Source organism: Camarhynchus parvulus, chromosome Z (genome assembly GCF_901933205.1).
Source record: "Camarhynchus parvulus chromosome Z, STF_HiC, whole genome shotgun sequence".
Taxonomy (NCBI): Eukaryota; Metazoa; Chordata; class Aves; order Passeriformes; family Thraupidae; genus Camarhynchus; species Camarhynchus parvulus.
Window position 1 is genome coordinate 58555750 of NC_044601.1, and position 23017 is coordinate 58578766.

Consider the following 23017-nt stretch of genomic DNA (forward strand, 5'->3'; position numbering starts at 1 on the left):
TTGTCAGGTATGAGAACAGGCTGCCCAGGGAGATGTTGGAGTCATCATCCCTGGAGGTGTTCAGGAAAAGGATGGACATGGCACTCAGTACCATGGCCTAGTTGACAAAAAATTGATCAAAGGCTGGACTCAATGATCTTGGAGATATTTTCCAACCTAAATGATTCTGTAATACACTAGCCCTCTTTCTTTTCACTATTTCCATCATGGCAGTAGTTCCAGAGACGCAAAGATACCTACCTGGATCAGGTGAATGAAAATGCATGTAACTAGAAATAAAATTGTTACAAGTTATGTTCATGTGCCCTGTAACACCATGACTTCTCTGAACCTTTTTCATCTCCAGTTTTTTTCACAAAATTTGTTTACGCTTAAAACACCACAGACATATTCACAGAGGTCATTGTTTGGTGTTTTGCTGAAGTATGTTCAGGAAGGCAGGACTTCTCCCTGCTGTCTCCATTTGCTCCAAACAGCACAACCCCCAAGATGCAAGTGGTTCAGCTTGTATATTTTACACCTTTTCAGTGCCTCTGAAGAGATATTCACTTCCATTAGATGATAACTGCTAGCTGAAGGTTTTGCCAAATGAGCCCAGTGTCATAAACCACTTTCATGGGCATAATAGTGGATTGTCTAAGAGGGTTGTAATGTTATAAAGCTGAATTTGGGGTTTGGATCATCCAACTATGCTTTTTTGTTGTTGTTATTGTTGGCTTTGTGGGTTTTTTAGTTTTCTGGGGTTTTTTTAGATTTTTCAGACATTAATATGTATTTATAAACTTGAATTCAAATGAACTTTGATGGGGTAAACACTGGTTCCTTAAATTCTTAATGTTTCTGCCTCCCACCATTTATGTCTTTATTTTTGATTGTGAAACTAAATATTTGTAGTGAAGAAGCCCTGTTCAAAGCCCTGCTGTACAAAATGGCCTGTAATTCCTGAAATCCCATACTATGAGTTCCTCATCTCTGGGTTTGTGCAAAGCTTGTATTACAGAGCCTTTGAAAGAAATCTAAATCACAATAAGAGGAGTAATGTAAAACTATTTTTATTGAAAATACATCTACAAAGTAATGTTTCTCAATCCACTCTGGGTGCATACCAATGCAGAACCATTGAGGATGGGGAAGAGAATCTTTCTATAATACCTGATTTCCATAAGAAACAAAGTTAGTATAAAAAAAGATCACATTCTTTGTGACACAATTAATTTTTCTCAGCTGATGTCATAGAAAGACAGCCTTTTACATTGTCTTTGCAATGTATTTCCAAACAAAATCTTAACAAAAATTTAAAATGTTATGCCATAAATTCTACAGTTAATGTTTATACACACATTCTGAATACAGTATCTATATAAAAATATCTCTAATTATATATCAGAAAATGCCTGTCTGTATCCTAGATTTGCATTCTGTTAGCAAAAAAACCAAAACAAAACTGAAAATGAAAAAAACAACCCATATCTTCTTCCAGTCATTCATTTAGAGATTCATTTAGAACTTTCTTGGTTTGATGCTCAGTAACCTATATTAAACCCTGCTCACTTCATTCACTTGAGAGTTCTTGCTCATATTTTCTGAATTACTCAACTGGAGAAGATTGACAGGAATTTTCAGTCCCAAAAAACCAATCTTGCCTGGGAAAAGGTTTGTCTTTGACCAGCATGCTAACATTTTCACTACAGTTACTTGTACACCTTATTGATGGACTTTAAGTAACAAACGCAACATATTGAATGTTTTTTGAACGGCAGCTGGGGCAATGCGAAGGGATCCTTCATTTCTGTCATCAGAATTATTTTGGCAAGGGGGCAAATAAAAAGAAAGCTCAATATTTCCATAAAACAGATCATTGAAAATTATTGTGCCTGTCCATTTATTATTTTTCTTGCTCCCAACTGCATCTGCATTATAAAACTTCCTGGTTTAACCTCTCTAATAATACAAGGCAAAAAGGGAAAAGTACATAATCTGTATTTCTAGAAAAGGACTTTTTCAGGGAATAATCTTGAGCAAAAGAGCCACTGTATTACAAGTGCATTGTTTTCTTTTTTTGTTCTTTCCTTATCTACTCCCTGAAATTTACCTACAATATTTCATTTAAAAAATCCTTTCTAATTAAAATTTCAACATATATTATAGTATTTATTATTTTTCAATTTGCATATCTTTTCCTAATGAAATATGAAAACATCCATTAATTTTATTTTCTAAAGGCTTTTATCTTCTTTTTCAGGTGCTACTGGTAAACTCTCTAGGAATTAAAAAATTCACATTAAAACAGGGAGCCTTCTCCAGATGGCAAAATGTAAATCCAGTTCAGACCTCTATAATTTATTAGTGGATCATGAATTTAGGAGGTTTCCAATCAGAAAACCTCTGCTGGTCTCAGGGATTCAGATTCAGAATGCAGCCCATTTAGGAGCTGAACATCTCACCCTCTGCACCTTCTGTAGAAGGCTGGCATTGCCTTCTTATAATTGCTTATTAAGTAGCTCATTAGTGCATCCAGAGCGTGCAAATTTTTTCATCCAGAGATCAAGACACATTTTCTGTCCCAGACCAGGGCCTTGCTCCTACAAACACACACACAGATTGTTTAACTGGGTTGTGATGTTGAAATTAAGGGAGCAAATCCAGATTGGAAGTACATACATGCATATGTAAATGTTTGTGAGACAGTGGGAGCCAACTAGGCTAAATTTTTATAAAGATCAGCTGAATCTAATTAAAAAACTGTCTAGATAAAATAATTTTCTCAGAAATATTTCATCTCAGCTGGTAAAAGTGCTGATTTGGGGGTATTTTCTTTTCTTTATTTATATATCTTCCCCCTTTTTATCCCCTCAATTAATCTCCTGCTTTTTATTTTCCTGCTAGTATTTGAACAATAATATAACACTAGAGAAAAAAAAATCAGATAAAATAGCAAAAGTCCTGTTAATTTTCTTCGCTGGATGCAGTTATCAAGTTAGAAGGGTTGATTGTGTGTTTATAGATGTTAGGAATTTCTCAACAGGTATTTAAAAAAATAAAACCATTTTCAGGCTCTGTTATCTGTTTTTACTTTCCAGTTCATAAAGAAAAAAAGAAAGAAAAAAAAAAAGATTCACAGGACTGAGTAACATATACACAATCTCTTTTTTTATCCCCAGTTAGCATATGTCTAGCAGGACCAGTGTTGTTGCCTGTTAATTTTTTTTTAAGTGGGAAGCCAACATATACCATGATCGCTGCTAGTTTGGAATATATTTTCATTAATTCTTTCCAGTGCGAGCATAAAGGGAGAAATCAAGGAATGGATGAAGTTGGTGAATTCAAGATATAAATCGCCGGAAAAAGTGTGTGTTTTCCCACACTTGTAGTGTTGAACTCACGCTTTCTCTAGCCTACATCTTGGTTTCACTATCTATTGGTTTCTCATTCTCATTTTCTTGCGAGATCAGTTGGTATGGTTTCTTCATCTCGTTCTCCTCTATCACGGAATTGCCCATCTCAGCATCCCTGTTCTTCAGCTCATGCCGTGATAAATGTTCGACAATTCCTGCTCCAATGGAGTCTCCCAAGACGTTGGTAGTGGTACGAAGGCGATCCCTAGGGAAAAAGGCAGTGAGTGACTCCATCCCTTGCTCAGGGAAGCAAGCAGACTCGGTGCTAAAACAGCCCTCAGACAGCTACCAGGTGAGTCACCTGTTTTATAGACATTCTCTTATCTGAACTCTTAATGCCATGATTTCTTCTACAGACATTTACAAATACAGTGGGATGTGGAGTCACAAAATGTGTTAATACTCTTGGCAACTTCACAGCAAGAAATGGTCATGTGATGAGGGTGGCAAAGGGAGCATATGGCTTCTTGCAGGCATTTTGATACTCTTGGATATCAAGAGTTCGTGTTTATATCCTCTAAACATGTAAGCCAGCAAGAATTTACCTTGTTAGTCTTTACCTTGTTTTACCTTTACCTTGTCTGTCTCCTGACCATAAGATATGATGTGTAATTTAGGGTGGAATTGTGCAGGAATGACTCAAATTAAACTACAAAAACTCATCCCTCTCGGAGGGCTCTGGCCAGCAATTGCAGAAGGCAGCTTGACAAGGAGTGACTGACAGTGTCAGTAGGAAAGTATCTATTTACATCAGGCGGTTGGATAAACATTTGAAGGCATTATGTTCTGATAACAACACAGAGAACTTCTTTCAGGGATCACTTGAGAAGATTGAAGGGTAAAAGCCCCCAGAAAGGCTAAATAATAGGTGTTAGAGGAAATAGAGGTTGGAAAAAGACTTCCTTTCATTTATTTCCTGGACCTAGGTATATATATTTAAAGGTGCCTGTCATCTTCTACAGATAGATGAATGGAAAAACTGAAGGGCAATACTTTGTGCTGTCAGTTCCACAATTATTTTTAATTTCTGCTTTCGTGGGGCAGACAGATGAACCTTTCCTAGATTAGATAGTCAGCCAGGTTGCAATGAATTGGTTGGATCTGATTCAGTTTTGAGTCTGATTTAGTGAAAAGTTTTCATTGTTATTCTACAAAAATGAAAGAATAAAGCAATTCTTTGCTTATTTAAATACAGTGTATCTGAAAGTTTTCTTAGTATCTGAACAATACAGGCTTCTATGTAAAATTTGCATGCAAAAGGAACCATAATTAAGCAACACCTCTCACCATCTGCTCTAAGAAAATATCTTACTAGCAAGAAGGAGTGATTCCTTTTAACACTTGTTTCCAACTGCCTTCCAGAGCAAAACAGTGTAGTATAGCCACAATGTGCCTGGCTATTTCACTTCTAAATATGGTCTAAACCTTTAACAACTCCATAAAAATACTTACAAGAACCAGTCCACTGCGATGATAAGAGTGATATCATCTGTAGGCAAACCTACTGATGTGAGAACAATGACCATGGTGACCAGTCCAGCTTGAGGAATGCCTGCAGCCCCAATACTGGCAGCTGTAGCAGTGATGCTGTGCAAAGAGATGGCAAGAACAATTAACTGATTTCTGCAATTAATCTGTAAAAAGCTGTCCTTATCATCTATCAAGCTTTAAAACTTGATATAAAGCAAGAAGGCTTTTACTCAGTAGTAAATAAAAAGATGAGCCTAGTCCTTTATCTGAATACCCTACAGCTGCAGATGACTATGGCCCTTGATCCAAAACCTAAACCTCTATTCAGAAACCTTGAAACATAATTTTGTAAGTGATAAATTCCCAACTAGATGCCAAGGGACAGAAGAAAATATAATAGTTACATGTCCCCACCCACTGAAAAAACTCTCTCCACAAGCTCAAAAATGTTAAAAGAAAAGCTGTGGAGGTAGTTCTGTCCTGGCAGATCTAACATATGAACTTTTGCTCTCTGTCCATCTCAGTATAACTTCATGCCAGGTGAAGTCTCTGTCCTCCAGCAGCTGGTGTTCTGGCACTAGAAAACAGAAAGCTGCCAGAAACCCCGAGTCATATAGTCCAGTGACTTCATAGAAATATGCTTGTTCACACCTGATATAGGGGGAATTTGTTTTCTCAGGTAGTTTGCCAGGGAGCAGCTCTAGTATTAATGAAACTGAAACAATTGCCTTGGAGGGTGAAGGCAGAGTTTTGCCTTAGGTTAATGAATATTGAAATAAACTGGTGGGTTTTATGGAGTGCTATATCTGAACTTTCAGCGTTCCTATGTGATAGATACGTGTCTTTGTCCCACAATGCCCACTTGACCCCTTGCTGACATTTCTTTTTTCTGCACAAATATCCATCACCCTTTTTCCTTGAATTGTGATAAACAAAATGAAACTAATGCAGATCAGTTATTATTGAATGCTGTAAGTAGTGAGTTGTTTTCTGTTATATTTCAAGCAAGAAGGGTTGTGTTCTTGAAAACATAACCTGTGTTCATCATTTCCATCAGCTGATGCAATACAATTGTATTACTATTCCTTACACAGCTAGCCCTGATGGTCTTCTGAAACCAGGAATACCCTTCCTCCTCTAGCAATAACACTGTGATGACTTCATGCTTCAGCTTTGTACATGCCTTATAAACTACCTGGTACTCATTATAAGTCTGTAGGTTCCAACAGCTGCATGAGTTCTTAAGAAAGAAAAATTTGAAACTAATTAAATTTTGTACTTGTTGTCTTTATTAAAGTAGTAATGGGTCTATCAGAGTTTTCTTAAAGTTTATCTAAATGAGAATTTGTGCTGGGGGTCCTTCTGTGTGAAGAAGATATAAGTTATGGATAATATGATACTGTAGCAGTTTTTGTTTTTAGTTCTAGATGCTTTTGTTTAATCCCACTTAAACCAGGAAGGGGTCATCACAAAGGTGCTTTTATTAAATGTAGGTAACAGTGGTTTCCATACCTGATTGTGATAATCTGTCCAAAGTTCAGATCAAAGTTGTTGACCTGTGCAATGAAAATTGCAGCCAAAGCCTCATATAAAGCAGTTCCATCCATATTAATCGTAGCACCAACTGGGAGTACAAATCTTGTAACTCGCTTGTCCACTCCATTTATTTCTTCTAGACACTTAAATGTAACAGGTAGTGTTGCAGAACTGAAACAGAAAGAAAAAAGATAATATATAATATAAATTCTGCAAAGAGGGAAAGAGAAGAATGTCACACTATAATCATGAGGCGGTTCTGTCTTAGTTTTTATGTGATCTACCAGAATAGGTTTTTTTTTTTTTATGCAAATACTGAATTTAAACATTTCTAATGGTGAAGGTTCTCCTAAAGCCCTTGGAATCTTTTTCCAACTGTTAATTACTGCTATTTTCTATGTAATCCCTAATCTGAATGTGTCTAAATTTAGGGTTTCATCACAAGGTTCTTCTGCCAGGCACAGGAATCTATCTAAAATTCCTGCTTCTCAGTTTTAAGTCATGGAGCTGTGATTGAATCACCCCTAAGCATTTTTTTCTTGAAGGTATACCAATTGGACTATTCAAACCTTCAGTAACAAGCTTGTTTTCTCTTCTTGTTTGTGGGCTCTCCTGCAAAGGGCATTTTGATTGATGGTTACATTATTTTCCCATCTATTGGCTAACACCAGTAGGCAGCTAAGCACTGCACAGCCACTCATTTGCCTCCACACCTTGATGGGACAGGCAAAACAGAAAGGAACAGTAAGAACAAGAAAATGGAGAGGTTGAGAATAAAAATGTTTAGTAAGTGTGGGAGAAGTTTGAAAGAAGAGCAGAAGAAAATAAAACAATACAAGTGATACTTAGGCACCACTCCCACAGATGAACCAGTGGCCAGCAAGTCCTGGAGTAATATGTGGCCAGCCTTCCTGAAATCCTTTTTCCTCTTTCATTGCTGAGCATGATGTATGTGCATGGAATATCTGTTTACTTACTTTCATCTGTCTGTTCATCTGTCTGGCTGTGTGCCCTCCCAACCCACTGTGAACCCCTCAACTCACTGTGGGGGCAGAATGAGGGTCAGAGAAGATCTTGATGCTGTGCAAATACTTAGCAACAGCTAAAATGTCAACATGTGATCATTGTTGTTTCGGCTAAAGATATAAAACATGGCACTATATGAGCAGCTATGAAGAAAGCTAACTCTGTCTGAGCCAGGCCTGCATCTCTTCATCTGATCACACCAAAGTAAAGAGGTTTTCCAAGACACAGCAATTCAGGTTACTTGATCCCAGTGAAACCTTCATTGCTAAATACTTAGCAGACTTCCTAGTCTTTGAAAACTCTATCAATATTGATAAAATACTGACCAAAAATAAAGAGGGGCTGTAGAAGACTGTATTAGAAAAATATCTTAGCTAACAGCCATCTTACAGTTGAATTTAAAATGGTTTTTAAATCCACTTGCAGTATAGTATGCCATCTTGCATCAGCCTAGGTTTTTATTCAAAACAATCTCAAACACCAAGGACTTGAATTTAGCATCACAGAATATCTGACTGAAACCCCCGGTCTTTAGGACACGTTTTTAAAATCTAACAAAATTGCTGATGTTTTATGAAAGGTCAAATGGTATCGAAATGTACACTTTATTGTAATGTTTCTTTCTGTCATAGATGCAAACAATTTTTAAAATTCACATGACATAACTCTGACCTGCAAGAGCAAAAGTGGCATTTCTGTTGTAGGTTCAGTACCCATAATTGGCTATCAGGATTTTGGGTGCAAAATGTCAGCTGCCAATAGGAATCCCCTCAGGACTTTTCTGTTTGCTGTTCCATTTTGCCATGCATCCTTCATTATCAAGCCATTACAAACTACTTAGAATATCAAACATTAAACAAAATTGTTTCTTAAACCAGTAATACTAAAAAAAAAAAGATGCAGCTTTAAAATATTTTGTTATACCTGGAAGATGTTCCCAAAGCTGTAACTAATGCCTGGATTAAGCCTCCAATAAATACCCAGGGATTCTTCCGAGTGATCACGAAGTAGAGAAGAGGTAGGACAATGACAGCATGAATTAGCAAGCCAATGATAACTGTTACAGTGTACATGGCAAGCTGACCACCAATCACACCCATATCTTCCATCTCAACAATTTTCCCAGCAATCAAGAAGAGAATTCCAAGTGGAGCATACCTGCAAGTAGGAAATCAAAACAGCATTACAGAACGAAGTAGAGATTTGGTTCCCCATCCATCCTGTTTGTGTTTATATGCATAAATGCAGAATTTCACTGTTAGGATGCTCTTATTAAGGAGCAGTTAAAAAATTTAACTCTTCAACTCTTAACAATTCTACCTAGATTGAACCACAGCAGTGAGTGTTTTTGGTGGGGTTCAGTGGATTCAACATCTGGTGAGGATTTCAAGATGCCTTTTGGACAGGTAGGGAAATGAATTCTCCTTGGAATTCAAGTGTAATATAAAAGCTAATTTAGCCAATCCCATTATAATTGTTCCTGTGTGAATGAAGGCTAAACTGATATATATGTGTACTATACGAAGACCCAGTCCTATTCCAGTGCTGTTTCCCACAGGGAAAGTAAGTTTCCTTGGGGAAGGAACCCACACAGAAGTCTGATAACTTCTGAAGATTTCAAGCTGCTTCTGATGCCTAAGATTTTTGAGCTTTTTATATTTTTCACATATTCGCAGCTTTGTAGCTTTGGCTATAACTTCTAACATTTTTCCTACCTTCCGTACATTTAGGAACAATAAGCTAACCTTATAAATGCATTCCTAAATATTGTTTAGTTTTATTCCAAAAGGAGTACAAGGGTGTTCTGTTTTCCAACCAGGATCTGGACCAGATATATCAAAAGTGGGACAAAAGAAACCTCTAGACTGTTTCCAGTGGGGCAGGACCCCAGGAATAATTACCTAACCAGCTAACCTTTTAATTAGACAGTGTATGATAAGTATAATAATGGACTAACCATATAAAAATTATAGAATTAAAATACCATGTGCGACTTTTGACATATGGTGTACCTGAAAGGTTTCAACTAAAGATTTGCATTTATATTCACTCTAATGTTTTTGGGAAGGTCTGTCTATTTTCCAGGCATCAATTCTGGCTATGTTACATTTCATCCAGTGGGGCACTGGATGATATATTCATCGCCATGAAGAAATCCATATGTCAAAGGTTGGCTGCACAGGTGAGAGGAATGCTTTTGCCTATCAGGAAGCACAGCTAGAGATGAAGAAAGAGCTGGTGCTGAGCATTAAACTCAAACATAATTCTGCTGCAGCAGTAATTTAGTAATTTACAGCCCTACTCCTATAAATGTCCACTTGCCTTCTCACAGTAAGATACCATGGAATAGAATCTATCCATTGTATCTCAACTGCCCTTTATGTGATCAAGTTCCTGTGGAAACTTATCTGAATCCACTGCTTTAACATTTTAAACATGCTTGTGAAGGAGAAAAGATTTTAGTTAATGGAGCAAATATACTTATTTTTGGTTTACTATCTAGTATGGCAGTATATATGTGTGCTCCTTGATAGACTCTTGGAGCTGATTTGGTTTTTACCTGTAGTAAAGAAGGCAACAAGACATAATTTGTTTTCAAAATTAAGCTTCTACCTGGAGAATAATGAATCTTAATTTTTGAGAAGATTTCATACCTTGAAGGAAAAGGTATATATTTTATTTACCTACTGAACACAACAAAGAAAACAGGAAAATTATATGTATGTGTGAGCAGTGCAGCTACAATGCAAGGACGTACATGTAGACCCCACAACTACAATGTAGGAAAATTATGATAACAAGGCCTTGCTGTGTAGAAATAAGATTATGGGAGAGGTTTGTCGGTCTTCTTTAATGAATTCAGATTAGTATATAAGGAAAATTCAACATCTTACTGCTGTGAGTGCTGTCTTTGTGAAGACATAGAATAGGTCTGATAAGGGTAGCAACTTCTGCCATGGACCCTGATTTTTCTCATGTCAAAAGTGAAACCCACTGAAAGAGTTGGTATGTTTGGGCAGATTGTGGTCACAGAGAGTTACAGCTCTTGGGTCCACCCATGAAAAAAGTTCCAAGGTACATGCAACCTTATTGTCGGACTTTCTGCCAAATAGATTCTTGCTACTCAGTGCCTGACTGTGATGAAAAAATACTGTTAGTAGCTGAAAAAGGAATTTATCGAAGAGGCACTTACCACATGATTAGAGCTACCAATCTCATGATAGCCTCATTAAGGCTATCAAAGAAGTCTTTCAACGCCTGACCCTGCTCCCTCATGCTCCCAATCACCAGGCCAAAGCTTATTGAGAACACCACCAAGCCAAGGGCATTCACTCCATTCACAGAACCTGGAACAGGAACTATTTCCTCTTTCATTCGGGTGAGAGCTTCCATTGCTTCTGACACATTGCTTATTATGGAAGTCACTGTGGATGTGTCATTGGGTGGAATTGCTACTTTAAACTTTCTCTTTTCATAGTTGGTTTTGAACTGTTAAAATGAAAATAAAAGAAAGATAGAAATTCAGTGAATCATATCAAACAGAAGTTAAAATCACAAATTAAATTATTATTTATCTAGGTAAAATGTACTATGATGAATACTTGGTTTTCCTGAGAACAACAAAGGTCCTATTAACTTCAAAAACTAAATCTTCAGCTTTAGCTTCTGGAAAGAATTTTCTCATAAATAGATTGAAGTCAAAGATGCAAATTTGTTCATGCTCCTATATTCTGTAACAAAACTATTGACTCTCAATTTGCATTTTATATAAATTACTATTTTTCCTAACAACAAAATTCCAAATTTTTATAGTCCTTTTTTGGCTAGTGAGAATATTTTCTTGTGCTCTGGACTTTCTTTATTTCTTCATCTTCTTGTATTAAAAAAAATAAGACTGAAGTTAGCTTAAATATAACATACCTCTTTTTTCCTTTGTTATGGCAAGCCATTAGTTTACTTTGCAGTACAAGTCACCACGTTTCTTAATTAGAAAAAGTGTTATATTTTAAACAGTTCCTTTATGGAACAGACAATTCAATTTCTAAATCTCAATATGGTCCTAAAGGTCTGCTTTGAAAACCAGTCTTTCACCCCGAAATGTTTTTCCAAAGAGCAATTTAGAGCCTGAATATTTCCATCTGGGCACAAAATGCTCTGCAGCTCTGTCCTGGTTAAATTTTGTTGAACACAAAGCATACTAAACATCATCATCACTAGGATGTTCCTCATGTGTCTCAGGATGCTTAGTCCATTAAAGCAGCAGAATGTTGGTGTTGAGGTTATTCAACAACTTTGGATTTTTTTTTTTTAACCTATTTTTGAGCTACCAGGAAAGCTCCAATTATCCTTACTGATATCTGGAGACCTGTTGAACACTTCAGAAGTACTTGAGTGAAATGAAGCAATTATATCCAAGATGGGAAACCTGAGTATCATCATCTTTCAACACTAGCCTGATTTAATGTTACTTTCTGCACCTGAACAGTTTTATGCACTCCTTCCACCTATTTGAGGTACCCCCTAAAGGCTCTAAGTCTCAGAATGTCAAAACCTGGTAACTGGACATTTATGGAAGGTTTCTGAATAATATGTAGCAGAACCAAGATTCATGAAGGTCAGATGCTCTTGAGTTTTGAATAAAATTTGCTAAAATCTTTCAAGATTTGGGCTGTACAGAAACCAGCTGAGAGCTGTGTGAGCAGTTGGCTGACAAGGAAAAGTCCAGTTCCTTTGCCTCACCCATTCACATGTAACCTGTGATAATTCTTGTTTGATCTGCTAGCAAGACAATGCTACTTTTTAAAAAGTGGCAGAAATCTCACCAAGCAAAGAATGTCACCATTTTTTACGTAAAGCCCGAGGAAGTGAATCAGCTCAACTGGCTGTTGAAATGTTGGAGAGGGAAGAACACAGAGACTGGAATTACACAACCAGGGAAGAAGGGATGGGGTTGTCTCTTTAAGAAACATAGAGGTATTTTAAAGTGTAAATGGAAAAGTAATATAAGTACTCATTAAAGTGTTTTTTATTCTGTCTTGTCAGGAATGTCAAAATACTGCCTAACAATTTACATCAAACACTGTGGTTTTTTTGCTTTTGTTTTGTTTGGGGGGAGTTTATTTGTTTTTGTTTTTCTTTTTTCTTTTTTTCCCTTTCCATTTCCCTTTCTCTTTCCCTATCTTATTCTCTTTCCTTGTCTCCCAGTGTGGTAATTGTGTTACATTTCTATTTTTATTGCTGTTTTTCAATAGGAAAAAAACCTTAGGTGCAAATTCATTAATGCAAATGTCTGTAACTATTTTGCATTTGCAGGCACACAGATTAGATGAAAGTAGGAAAGCAAGCTGTTTAATGAGTTCTGTAACAATAAGGTCTGGAAGTAAAGCCTAATTTCTTATGAAATTTCCTATTAATTTCCCACTTTCCCTAGCACATCATAACTTGGTTCTGAATCCCCTCCATTATGCTCAGGCTCTTCTCTCATCCCTACCTGGAGGGTCAAAGGTGTGAAACAGCTGTAGGACAGAGCTGGATGTGTGCTGCCTGCCTGCTGGAACAGGGCATGAGCTAATGACAGGGCATGAGCACTTTTCCATCAGAGGCACCATGACCTTTACCTGTCTGAGAACTGCCCCCTTGTGTCAGAGCAGGTCAGAGCTGCCCATGTGGCTTCAAAATTCTGGTGGGGGACTGGGAAGGTGTTGGGAGCTATATGGGAAAAAGTATAATCACACAAAGATTTCACCTTCAAATACCTGTGTTAGAAAGAATTTTAGGTGGTAATAAGAATATGTCTTCATTTTATAGTCATTCTGCAATTCTGTTGCAGCAGGAACATGCCTCTAATTCATTACTTAAGTCTCTTTTGGGGTATTATATGGATTTTAAGACCTCACTCAGCTAAGTCCTTTTCCATTTCAGCTACTAGAGTGGACCACAGAGATGCAGGTCTTTTCTGTTTGCTCCCTTTATTCATCAGAATTTTAAGTATTCAGAAATATTACTACGGAGAATAATAGCCTTTCTGGAACCCCTTCCAGAGCGAGGGAGAAACAGCTTATTCAGAGTGAGATTCAAAATATTAATCTAACCAACAGAAACCAGAGCAACTTTATGTCCACTGGAATATTTACTACATGCTCTTTCTTCCATTATAGCTAACTGAGCACCAGGAGATCCCTGTGGATATGCCTGCTGTGGATCTGGCTTATGCACAAAGTTGTCTACCAAAAGCCACGAGAAGCTTTGTGGTGAAGCAAAAAAAAAAAGCAAACAAGATACAGGGAACACAAGGGATGTATCTACCGAGGAAAAAGTGTGAGGTGTTGGTTGAGTTTTATCCTCACTTTTGCTTTTTCAAATGACATGAAAGGCAAAATATAAGACTGCTTGACCACCGCAAAACATATTTTCTGTGTGTGAATGGTGAAAAAACCAACTGATCATAGGAAGTGACTGGATGAAGGACCACCTTCAAGATGTTAGAAATGGCTTTGAGATAGATAATTGTACAGTTGACTATTACTGCACTGCAGAGTAACTGGTGGTAAGAGTTAATTTTTTGACCTTTTATGATATTCTTATTTTTAGAAGATCTCAATCTCAGTGGCAATCAGAGTTATCAGCTTTTAATGTAGCTGAAACTCACGGTTTCATTTCACATTGTGATTCTACTGATTCTTGTTCCTTTGCAACTTTCAGAAATAGAAGAAGTCAGGCAAAATAATTGTAGGTTTAAGGATCTCAGAAGAGAGAACTGAGGTCCATACACTGATAATATATGATGGGCTAGGCAGTACTACTGAAGACCTATAACTTCAGGAGGATATAATTTCGTTAGGCTTCCAGGAAGAGGTATTTTTGCCTGGTAAGATTTTAGATGCAAAATGCTCATAATTTTTCCTTAAATTCATGTACTGAGAACAACTGAGGAGTAAGATAAATGTTATTTGAATGTATTAATTTGAACAGCCTTCTATGAACAATCATATCTGCAAGTTAAATACAAAAGTAATGAATTTCTGGACTTTTTTTACAAGACATGGTGATAATGATCAACTGGAAAATGAATTTTAATTAACTTAGCTTACTATGTAATAGACAATGTAGATTTTGTATTGAATAATATGATGAATCAGTTGTTTACACTTTGATTATTATTCTGGTTTTATTAGTGATACAAGATATCCCATCATTTGACTTGGATATATTGAAGGACTTTTGAAGAAGCAATATTATAACCTGGCAGCAGCGTATCCCATTGGCTTAACTTGCAGAAAAGGTAATTGCAATGATGGCTGTTCTGAAAGTTCATAATTCACTGTCATAATTTACTCTGTCATTAGTACTGTCTGTGCTAAGTCTGCATGATGATGCAGCATTTGGTGAACAATGATTTTAAAAGTAACAAGTTTGCTCAAATGCAACCCTAAAAAATTAAAACAAGACAGAGATATTCTGTCTTCTTTATTTTTTTTTCTTTGCTCTCCATATGGATATGTGTGAACGCATTCTAAATTTTATGTGTAAGAGTTGATGACACAAGTCATAATATATCTTAATTACCTCAAATTATCATGAGGAATAGACACTATATAATAGTTCGTATTCGTTTCTGGATGTGTGATTAACACTTATAATTCCCTTGATAATTACAAGTTCAGGAAAGAATATATAATTAAAAATATCTCAGAAGAAATGCAGTTATCAGATGCAGCTCTTTAGGCTTCAGCTGGCATCAAATTCTACCTATTCACACCAGAACAACCCTTGCCAAATTTTTGGATTGATTTTGTTTCTCTTGATTTTGCAAGTTTGCTTATGTTTCTTCTGCCCTTTGATAGACCTTCAGAGCACAGCACAAGGAACAAGATACTTCTTAAGGCAGTATCTGCTTAATAAGCAGACTGCTCACTACTGCCCAGCCCCAGGCTAGCCAGCATTTTTTAATTTAGCAAAGAAAGAGAAATGAAGAGATAGATAGTGGCCAGAGCTGAAATTTATACCCAAAGATTTCTTTAGATCTCCTTATACTGGGGTGAATGCAGGGGCATAGCGAAGAATTTGAACAAAGTAATCTAATTTTAGGTGTGGAATATTCACCTGCAGTCAAACTATACAGATTCTCTTGTTACTCATAAAAATCACAAAAGTCTCATGAGGACTGTGCATAGTGAATGTTGTGACAGGTCATATGAAAACATCCATCATCAGAAAACGTTATTTAGATTAATAATCTTCTGTTCAACAATCAGCCTGAGAAGGCCGAGGTACCCAATGAGTTGTCTCAGTCCTCATTGTCTGGCATATCTCCTTATATCTCTCAAGTCCCTGAATCTCCAGGTGGAATTTGGAGGAGCCAAATCCCTCCCACTTTACGCAAAGGTTTGGAATCACCTAATGAAATTGAATGGATGTATCCAGGACATGAAAAAATGCGTCCCATGATCTTGAGGGACCAAAACCACTCTCCATCATATTTGAAAATTCACGTCAGTCAAGTGGAAAATGGAAATATCTGAGAAAGAAAAGGTGCAAAGAAGGGGGATGAGGAGAAGTAAAAGAAAGGGGAGGCAGCTTTGCCTCACAATTTTGTTGGGAAAGAAACAGGAAAGGGAATCCAAAGGACCAAACAAATGAAAGAAGAGTAGAAAATTTAGGAAGACATTTCCTAGGTAAGTCCTAAGGTTTCACTCTCAGGACTTTGTCTCCCAGCAGGAACCATATAAAAGCATTGCCAACTCCACTTAAAATCTCTCCCACTTTGGTTATGCTCTCCTTTAATTTCGCATTTTCCAGTGGCTTCCAGTACAAACTAGGAAAGAAACCTGCCTAAGGATGCTGTAAGACATAATGTGCACATCTGATCTATCCAAATGAGATTTAAACGTGCAGTGCATATTCCAGTGATGATTTCCAGGTGTGTGAAGCTGTGGCATGGTGTTACACTGTTAAATGTGGACAGCTATGAGAAGTACTGTGTTCTGATCATCAGACACGGTGTTACACAAACAGATTTGTGCCAGATGGCTCATTCCTCTTCGTAAATCTCCTGAGAAACATATGAAATAATGGATGGAAATTTTTGGAAAGAAAATTGTGGGGTCAGATGTACAAAATCATCTGGATACCTAAGAATATTATACATACTTGTAAGCTAAGATATTTTTTTAACAAATTTGATACAACAAAATAACTTCCATGTAAAAATCTAGGGTTTGGTATCAAGTCCAAAAAGTAATGGTGGGACAAATTTAAAATGCTGGTACTTCAGTAAATCTTGGTACTGCTGCTGAAAGTCAGTAAAAACTTCCACTGAATATGTCCGGTTTTTCTAGATTGTTTTTTCAAAACTCCCTTAGGCTTTAAAGCACATGAGAAATACAAGATACTTAAATGTTAACATAATCTACAGGACATCCTTAATTAAGAACATGGTTTAGTACTGCTAATTACTGAACCAAGTTTTCTGCTACAGTAGAATACTATCAAAAGAATTTTTTAAACTGTATTGGAAAACTGCTGAAGTGTTCCTATAACTCCCAAATGAAGATGTTTTCAGGAATTCAACTTTAAGTTGTGTAGGGTTAAAAACATCATTAATTTCCAGTTTAAATTTGGCAATAGTGATTTCCATTTCTTTTTGTATGTTTTTATATTATTTATCTCTGTTCCCACTTTTTTTTGTACTTGAATAGTTTCTCAGTAATTTTTTTGTTCTATATGTTGTGTTCCTTTGATAATTCCAACAACTCCTCTCTTCACTATGTTCGTTTTGCATGAATCTATGAATGAAGAAAACTGAATATACTCATTATCCTAAATGGTCACGTTCCTCTGGCCTTAGTTCATGCCTTGGTGTTCTGTCACTTAACATACATCCTAGAGCTGAATTGAACATTTTTGGTGTTTTTGATGATAATTTGCTATGTCAAAGAAGAAATTACTGTAATTTCTAAATGTTTACTTCACATGTGTTGAAGAGCTACTGGGAGGTAACCAAACATGCCAAAGTGTGCAAGAGCTGAGTAATTTGTTGCTGTGACTTTACAGTGTTGTGTTGTGCCAGGGTTTTATCACTTTCTTCGGCATTTTTTTGATTTCTCAACACAAAGTGCTTCGACTTTCTTGTCATCTGTAAACTTAACTGTGTGCATCTTTTGGCAATGTAATTTATAAAAATATCAACTGATGTACTTCCAGCCCTTCAGGAACTTCCATTGCTATCTCCACAAATTTTAAAATTCTTACAGTCCCCTGTGCAACTATTTCACTTTTGTAATCTTAAAAACACTACTGTTTCTCAGAAGTCAAAAAAAACCCCAAAAAAACCAAAATAAAAAACTTCAACCAAAACAAATAATAACAAAACCAAAAATGAAATTGAAAAAAAAATGAAAGAGCAAATGAGCAATATTATGGAAGAAAGATGGTCAAATTTATGTTTCAGAAACCTTTGTGGTTTGGTAGTAGGTTTGTTTTGTGTATTTTTCTTTTTTGTTTATTTTAAAGTCTCTACTTTTCCCTTTAAGGCATTTATAGCCTTCACTACAACCAAGATCAAACTAATGGCCTGTTATCTGCTTAAATAATTTCCCAAACCTTTTTGAAACTGCAATCTGGAAGACACTTTGATTGCTTTCAAGAGCTCTAGATAATAACTTCCAAACTTGAGAGATTTATGAAAAATACTTGCTGCTACATCCGTAACTTTATGCCCTAATTATTTCATTGTTTTGAGATAATGATCATATCATTCCTGTACTTTATTGCATTACATTCTTTGCATTTATTTCTTGTTTAGATATAGACTTTTGCATTTCTATACTGCTCTTCTGCTTCTCTGTACTGAGTTCATCAACATCCTTGCTGAAGACAGAGGCATGGCATTTGGACCTGGGTCTAGTTTGCTTTTTAATCTTTAATCTCTAAATCTTTAATGCAGAAAGTGACTCCTTTTTACTGGTTTCTGTTTATACAGCTAAAGATAATGCTACAATTTCTTTTCAATTCTTCTGCAAGATGTAAGTCAGCTGGATTTTGGAAAGTTTATACTTTATGCTCTTCTTGACCTCCACATCTGGGGTTTTTTTTTGCTATGACAGCAACTGGTATAATAATATCAGTTCAAGATTATCTGTGAGGTCAATATGAAGCAATTAGATTATGGAAAGACACATTCTAGGTTTCATTGAATCACTAATGTCCTCATTTAAAAAAAAAAATGGGACTATTATTTTCTCCATAGTACAGCTAAGATTAAGACCAAGACAATGATAGAGGTTTTTGAAAAGCAACATAAAAAATGAGCTCCTAAGGACTTCTACTGTAGGTGACAGGAAGATCTTAATTTGCTTTTTTTGTTAATGTCCATAAATTTTTTTCCTCTGTTTCCAACCTATGCATATTTGTCATGTGGCATCCTTGGAAATCTTCCAGTCTTTGCACAGATGGTGAATATCTCAGTATCTCCCAGTTTAACAAAACACTGTTTTAGAAAAGCAGATCCTGAATTCCCTCTAATGAACCTTGCTGTCAACTGATGAATTTGACATTTTGAAAAAAGGAACTTTTTGATTTGCCAAACTGTGTGAGTTTTCTTTACTTCTAATAACAAACACTGTTGTCTCAATATGATTGAAAACAAAGCATAGATTTAGTTGGTTTAGTTCAGGGAAATTTTTTTTCTGACATCTGATAGCAAATATAAGTTATGTTCCTGCTATAAGTAGATATTCTTAAGGCAAGCATGGTTACATTTAATTTCTTAATTCTTCATGTTTTATTTGGAATTTAAAAAAATTAAAAGTTACCTGCTTAAAGCAAGCTTCCACCAGATTTGGAGGGAACATATTTCTGTGAAAGAGAAAAAAAACATGAGAATAATATGGTAAAATTCCTTTAGTAAGGACATAGCTAATAAAAGAATTGGAGAGCTAATTTTTGAGGAATCCTAAGAATAATATGCGATTACATATTCAATGAGTAGAGCTTTGCAAGTTGCATTGGCCTGGTTAGCTTTACCAGGATGAAATGTAGGATTGGATAGTTCCTGGCAACTAGAATCTCTGTATTCAGTATTGTATAACACGTCTGGTTATGGAGAAGTGTATTAGCTAAATTACTAAATGTACAAAGCTCTATGGGCTCACTTTTGATTTTATACTTATGAACGCATTATGAATCCAGATTAAGAAATAATTTAATAATATTTAATGTATTTTGAGTTTTCAAACAATATTTGCATTTATGTAGTCTAGTACTTAATGATATTTATTACTTGATTTAGTCTTGTTGTGGTTATACCCAAATCTTTGTTTGAGTATTCTATAGTAATATATACACATGCACATTTGTTGCAGATAGGGATTTGTTTGTTTGTTTTTGTTTGTTTTGTGCATTTCTGTGGGATTTAGAAGCAGCCTAACTGAATAAATCTTGAGGAATCTGAGTGCAAACCTCTTAATGGAGGTTTCTGTAGTCCCCCTTTCTGGCAGTGTGATCCTTGGAGGCCTTTCTCCGTGTCTCCAGATTCTCCAAATGGGTTAGTGGAACACAAAATTTTGGTGGTTTTACCTGTGGAAAAGCTCCTGAGTTCAAAACCTCAGCTTCCCTACTCCCTGGAATATATCTGTGACATGTTAGCTCTGTAAAAGAGGTACTGCAGATTCTCTGAGCAAGGAAAAACCAAGATTTTACGTCTGTGCCCTCTATCTCAAGCATTCTACTTGCCCGTTCCTGAAATGCATTTCCCATTCATATAAATTGAATAAATTGAGTAGATGCACCCAGATTGGTGGCTACAATTCAAAATTGAAATAAATAAGTAAATCAGGGGTTCAAGTGAAGTGACAAAACTGTTGCAAGTTGGAAGAAAACGGGAGGAATTTAATAATAAGGTCTGTGCTATGGAAGGAGGAAAAAATACTGATGCAGATGGGTAGGTGCAGATAGAGGAACAAAGGTCTTTCTTTTGAGAGAGAGAGAGGAAAAGAAAAAGAAAGAAAGAAAGAAAGAAAGAAAGAAAGAAAGAAAGAAAGAAAGAAAGAAAGAAAGAAAGAAAGAAAGAAAGAAAGAAAGAAAGAAAGAAAGAAAGAAAGAAAAGAAAGAAAGAAAGAAAGAAAGAAAGAAAGAAAGAAAGAAAAGAAAGAAAGAAAGAAAGAAAGAAAGAAAGAAAGAAAGAAAGAGAAAGAAAGAGAAAGAAAGAAAGAAAAGAAAGAAAGAAAGAGAAAGAAAGAAAGAAAAGAAAGAAAGAAAGAAAGAGAAAGAAAGAAAGAAAGAAAGAAAGAAAGAAAGAAAGAAAGAAAGAAGAAAGAAGGAAAGAAAGAAAGAAAGAAAGAAAAGAAAGAAAGAAGGAAAGAAAGAAAGAAAGAAAGAAAAGAAAGAAAGAAAGAAAGAAAGAAAGAAAGAAAGAAAGAAAGAAAGAAAGAAAAAAGAAAGAAAGAAAGAAAGAAAGAAAGAAAGAAAGAAAGAAAGAAAGAAAGAAAGAAAGAAAGAAAGAAAGAAAGAAAGAAAGAAAGAAAGAAAGAAAGAAAGAAAGAAAGAAAGAAGGAAAGAAAGAAAGAAAGAAAGAAAAGAAAGAAAGAAAGAAAGAAGAAAGAAAGAAAAGAAAGAAAGAAAGAAAGAAAGAAAGAAAGAAAGAAAGAAGAAAGAAAGAAAGAAAGAAAGAAAGAAAGAAAGAAGAAAAGAAAGAAAAGAAAAAGAAAGAAAGAAAGAAAGAAAGAAAGAAAGAAAGAAAGAAAGAAAGAAAGAAAGAAAGAAGAAAGAAAGAAAGAAAAGAAAGAAAGAAGGAAAGAAAGAAAGAAAGAAAGAAAGAAAGAAAGAAAGAAAGAAAGAAAGAAAGAAAGAAAGAAAGAAAGAAAGAAAGAAAGAAAGAAAGAAAGAAAGAAAGAAAGAAAGAAAGAAAGAAAGAAAGAAAGAAAGAAAAGAAAGAAAAGAAAGAAAGAAAGAAAGAAAGAAAGAAAGAAAGAAAGAAAGAAAGAAAGAAAGAAAGAAAGAAAGAAAGAAAGAAAGAAAGAAAGAAAAGAAAGAAAGAAAGAAAGAAAGAAAGAAAGAAAGAAAAGAAAGAAAGAAAGAAAGAAAGAAAGAAAGAAAGAAAGAAAGAAAGAAAGAAAGAAAGAAAGAAAGAAAAGAAAGAAAGAAAGAAAGAAAGAAAGAAAGAAAGAAAGAAAGAAAGAAAGAAAGAAAGAAAGAAAGAAAGAAAGAAAGAAAGAAAGAAAGAAAGAAAGAAAAAAGAAAGAAAGAAAGAAAGAAAGAAAGAAAAAGAAAGAAAGAAAGAAAGAAAGAAAGAAAGAAAGAAAGAAAGAAAGAAAGAAAGAAAGAAAGAAAGAAAGAAAGAAAGAAAAGAAAGAAAGAAAGAAAGAAAGAAAGAAAGAAAGAAAGAAAGAAAGAAAGAGAGAAAGAAAGAAAAAGAAAGAAAGAAAGAAAGAAAGAAAGAAAGAAAGAAAGAAAGAAAGAAAGAAAGAAAGAAAGAAAGAAAGAAAGAAAGAAAGAAAAAGAAAGAAAGAAAGAAAGAGAGAAAGAAAGAAAGAAAGAAAGAAAGAGAGAAAAAAAAGAAAGAAAGAAAGAAAGAAAGAAAGAAAGAAAGAAAGAAAGAAAGAAAGAAAGAAAGAAAGAAAGAAAGAAAGAAAGAAAAGAAAGAAAGAAAGAAAGAAAGAAAGAAAGAAAGAAAGAAAGAAAGAAAGAAAGAGAGAAAGAAAGAAAAAGAAAGAAAGAAAGAAAGAAAGAAAGAAAGAAAGAAAGAAAGAAAGAAAGAAAGAAAGAAAGAAAAGAGAAAGAAAGAGAGAAAGAAAAGAAAGAAAGAAAGAAAGAAAGAAAGAAAGAAAGAAAGAAAGAAAGAAAAGAAAGAAAGAAAGAAAGAGAGAAAGAAAGAAAGAAAGAAAGAAAGAAAGAAAGAAAGAAAGAAAGAAAGAAAGAAAGAAAGAAAGAAAGAAAGAGTCTTCCTTTTAGTATTAAAAACAATTTATTCCCTTACAACAGCTAGATTTGGAAATAAATCCATGTAACCATTTTTAGCATTGTACGAGTTACAGATATTGATATCACACAGTTGAAAGGAATTTGGCAACTTTATGCAATCACTGTTTAAAATTCTCTACTTTGTTCTCTGTGAATCTAACATTACAATAGCTATTGGTACAGAAAATGTACAATATCATAGCCATACCTGATTAAATCAAGAAAGGCATCTGCTGCTGTCACTTGTACAATTTTGCCTTCTCTGTGCATGTTTTCCTTTGTACCTTTCCCGGGGTGGATGATGACCACAATGATTATGCCAATCAGTACAGCAATGATTGTAGTGCTCATGTAGTAGACTACAGCTCGGACTCCCATCTTCCCTGAGGCTTTACTATCCAGGGCAGCAATTCCTAGTGGATTTAAGCACAACGACATTCACCCGATGCAGTTGTGAGGAAAGAGTATGAACTAAGCATGATGAAAATAGTTCTGTGGGAAGAATTTTGATGATCGCACTTAAAACTACCCAAGGCAAGATGTCCCTAATTTGCAGCTCATACTGCCACTGTCATAATCTTTAAGTAAAGATTATTGGTCTGATGTGGTGTGACACTCCCTATATTCCAGTG

The 23017-nt window shown here is 35.3% G+C and overlaps 1 protein-coding gene across 1 annotated transcript in view; it reads right to left on the reverse strand.

Annotated features, from left to right (window-relative positions):
• Positions 1-1034: 1034 nt before the first annotated feature.
• The window catches only part of SLC1A3 (solute carrier family 1 member 3), a 66466-nt gene continuing 44483 nt past the window's right edge, over positions 1035-23017 (reverse strand). Inside the window, exons 4-10 of the mRNA XM_030968182.1 lie at positions 22594-22798; positions 19241-19283; positions 10621-10916; positions 8352-8585; positions 6378-6572; positions 4848-4982; positions 1035-3600 (exon numbers count right to left, since the gene is read on the reverse strand). Coding sequence (XP_030824042.1) covers positions 3396-3600; positions 4848-4982; positions 6378-6572; positions 8352-8585; positions 10621-10916; positions 19241-19283; positions 22594-22798 — 1313 coding nt within the window. The 3' untranslated portion in view covers positions 1035-3395. The remainder of the gene's footprint in view (positions 3601-4847; positions 4983-6377; positions 6573-8351; positions 8586-10620; positions 10917-19240; positions 19284-22593; positions 22799-23017) is intronic.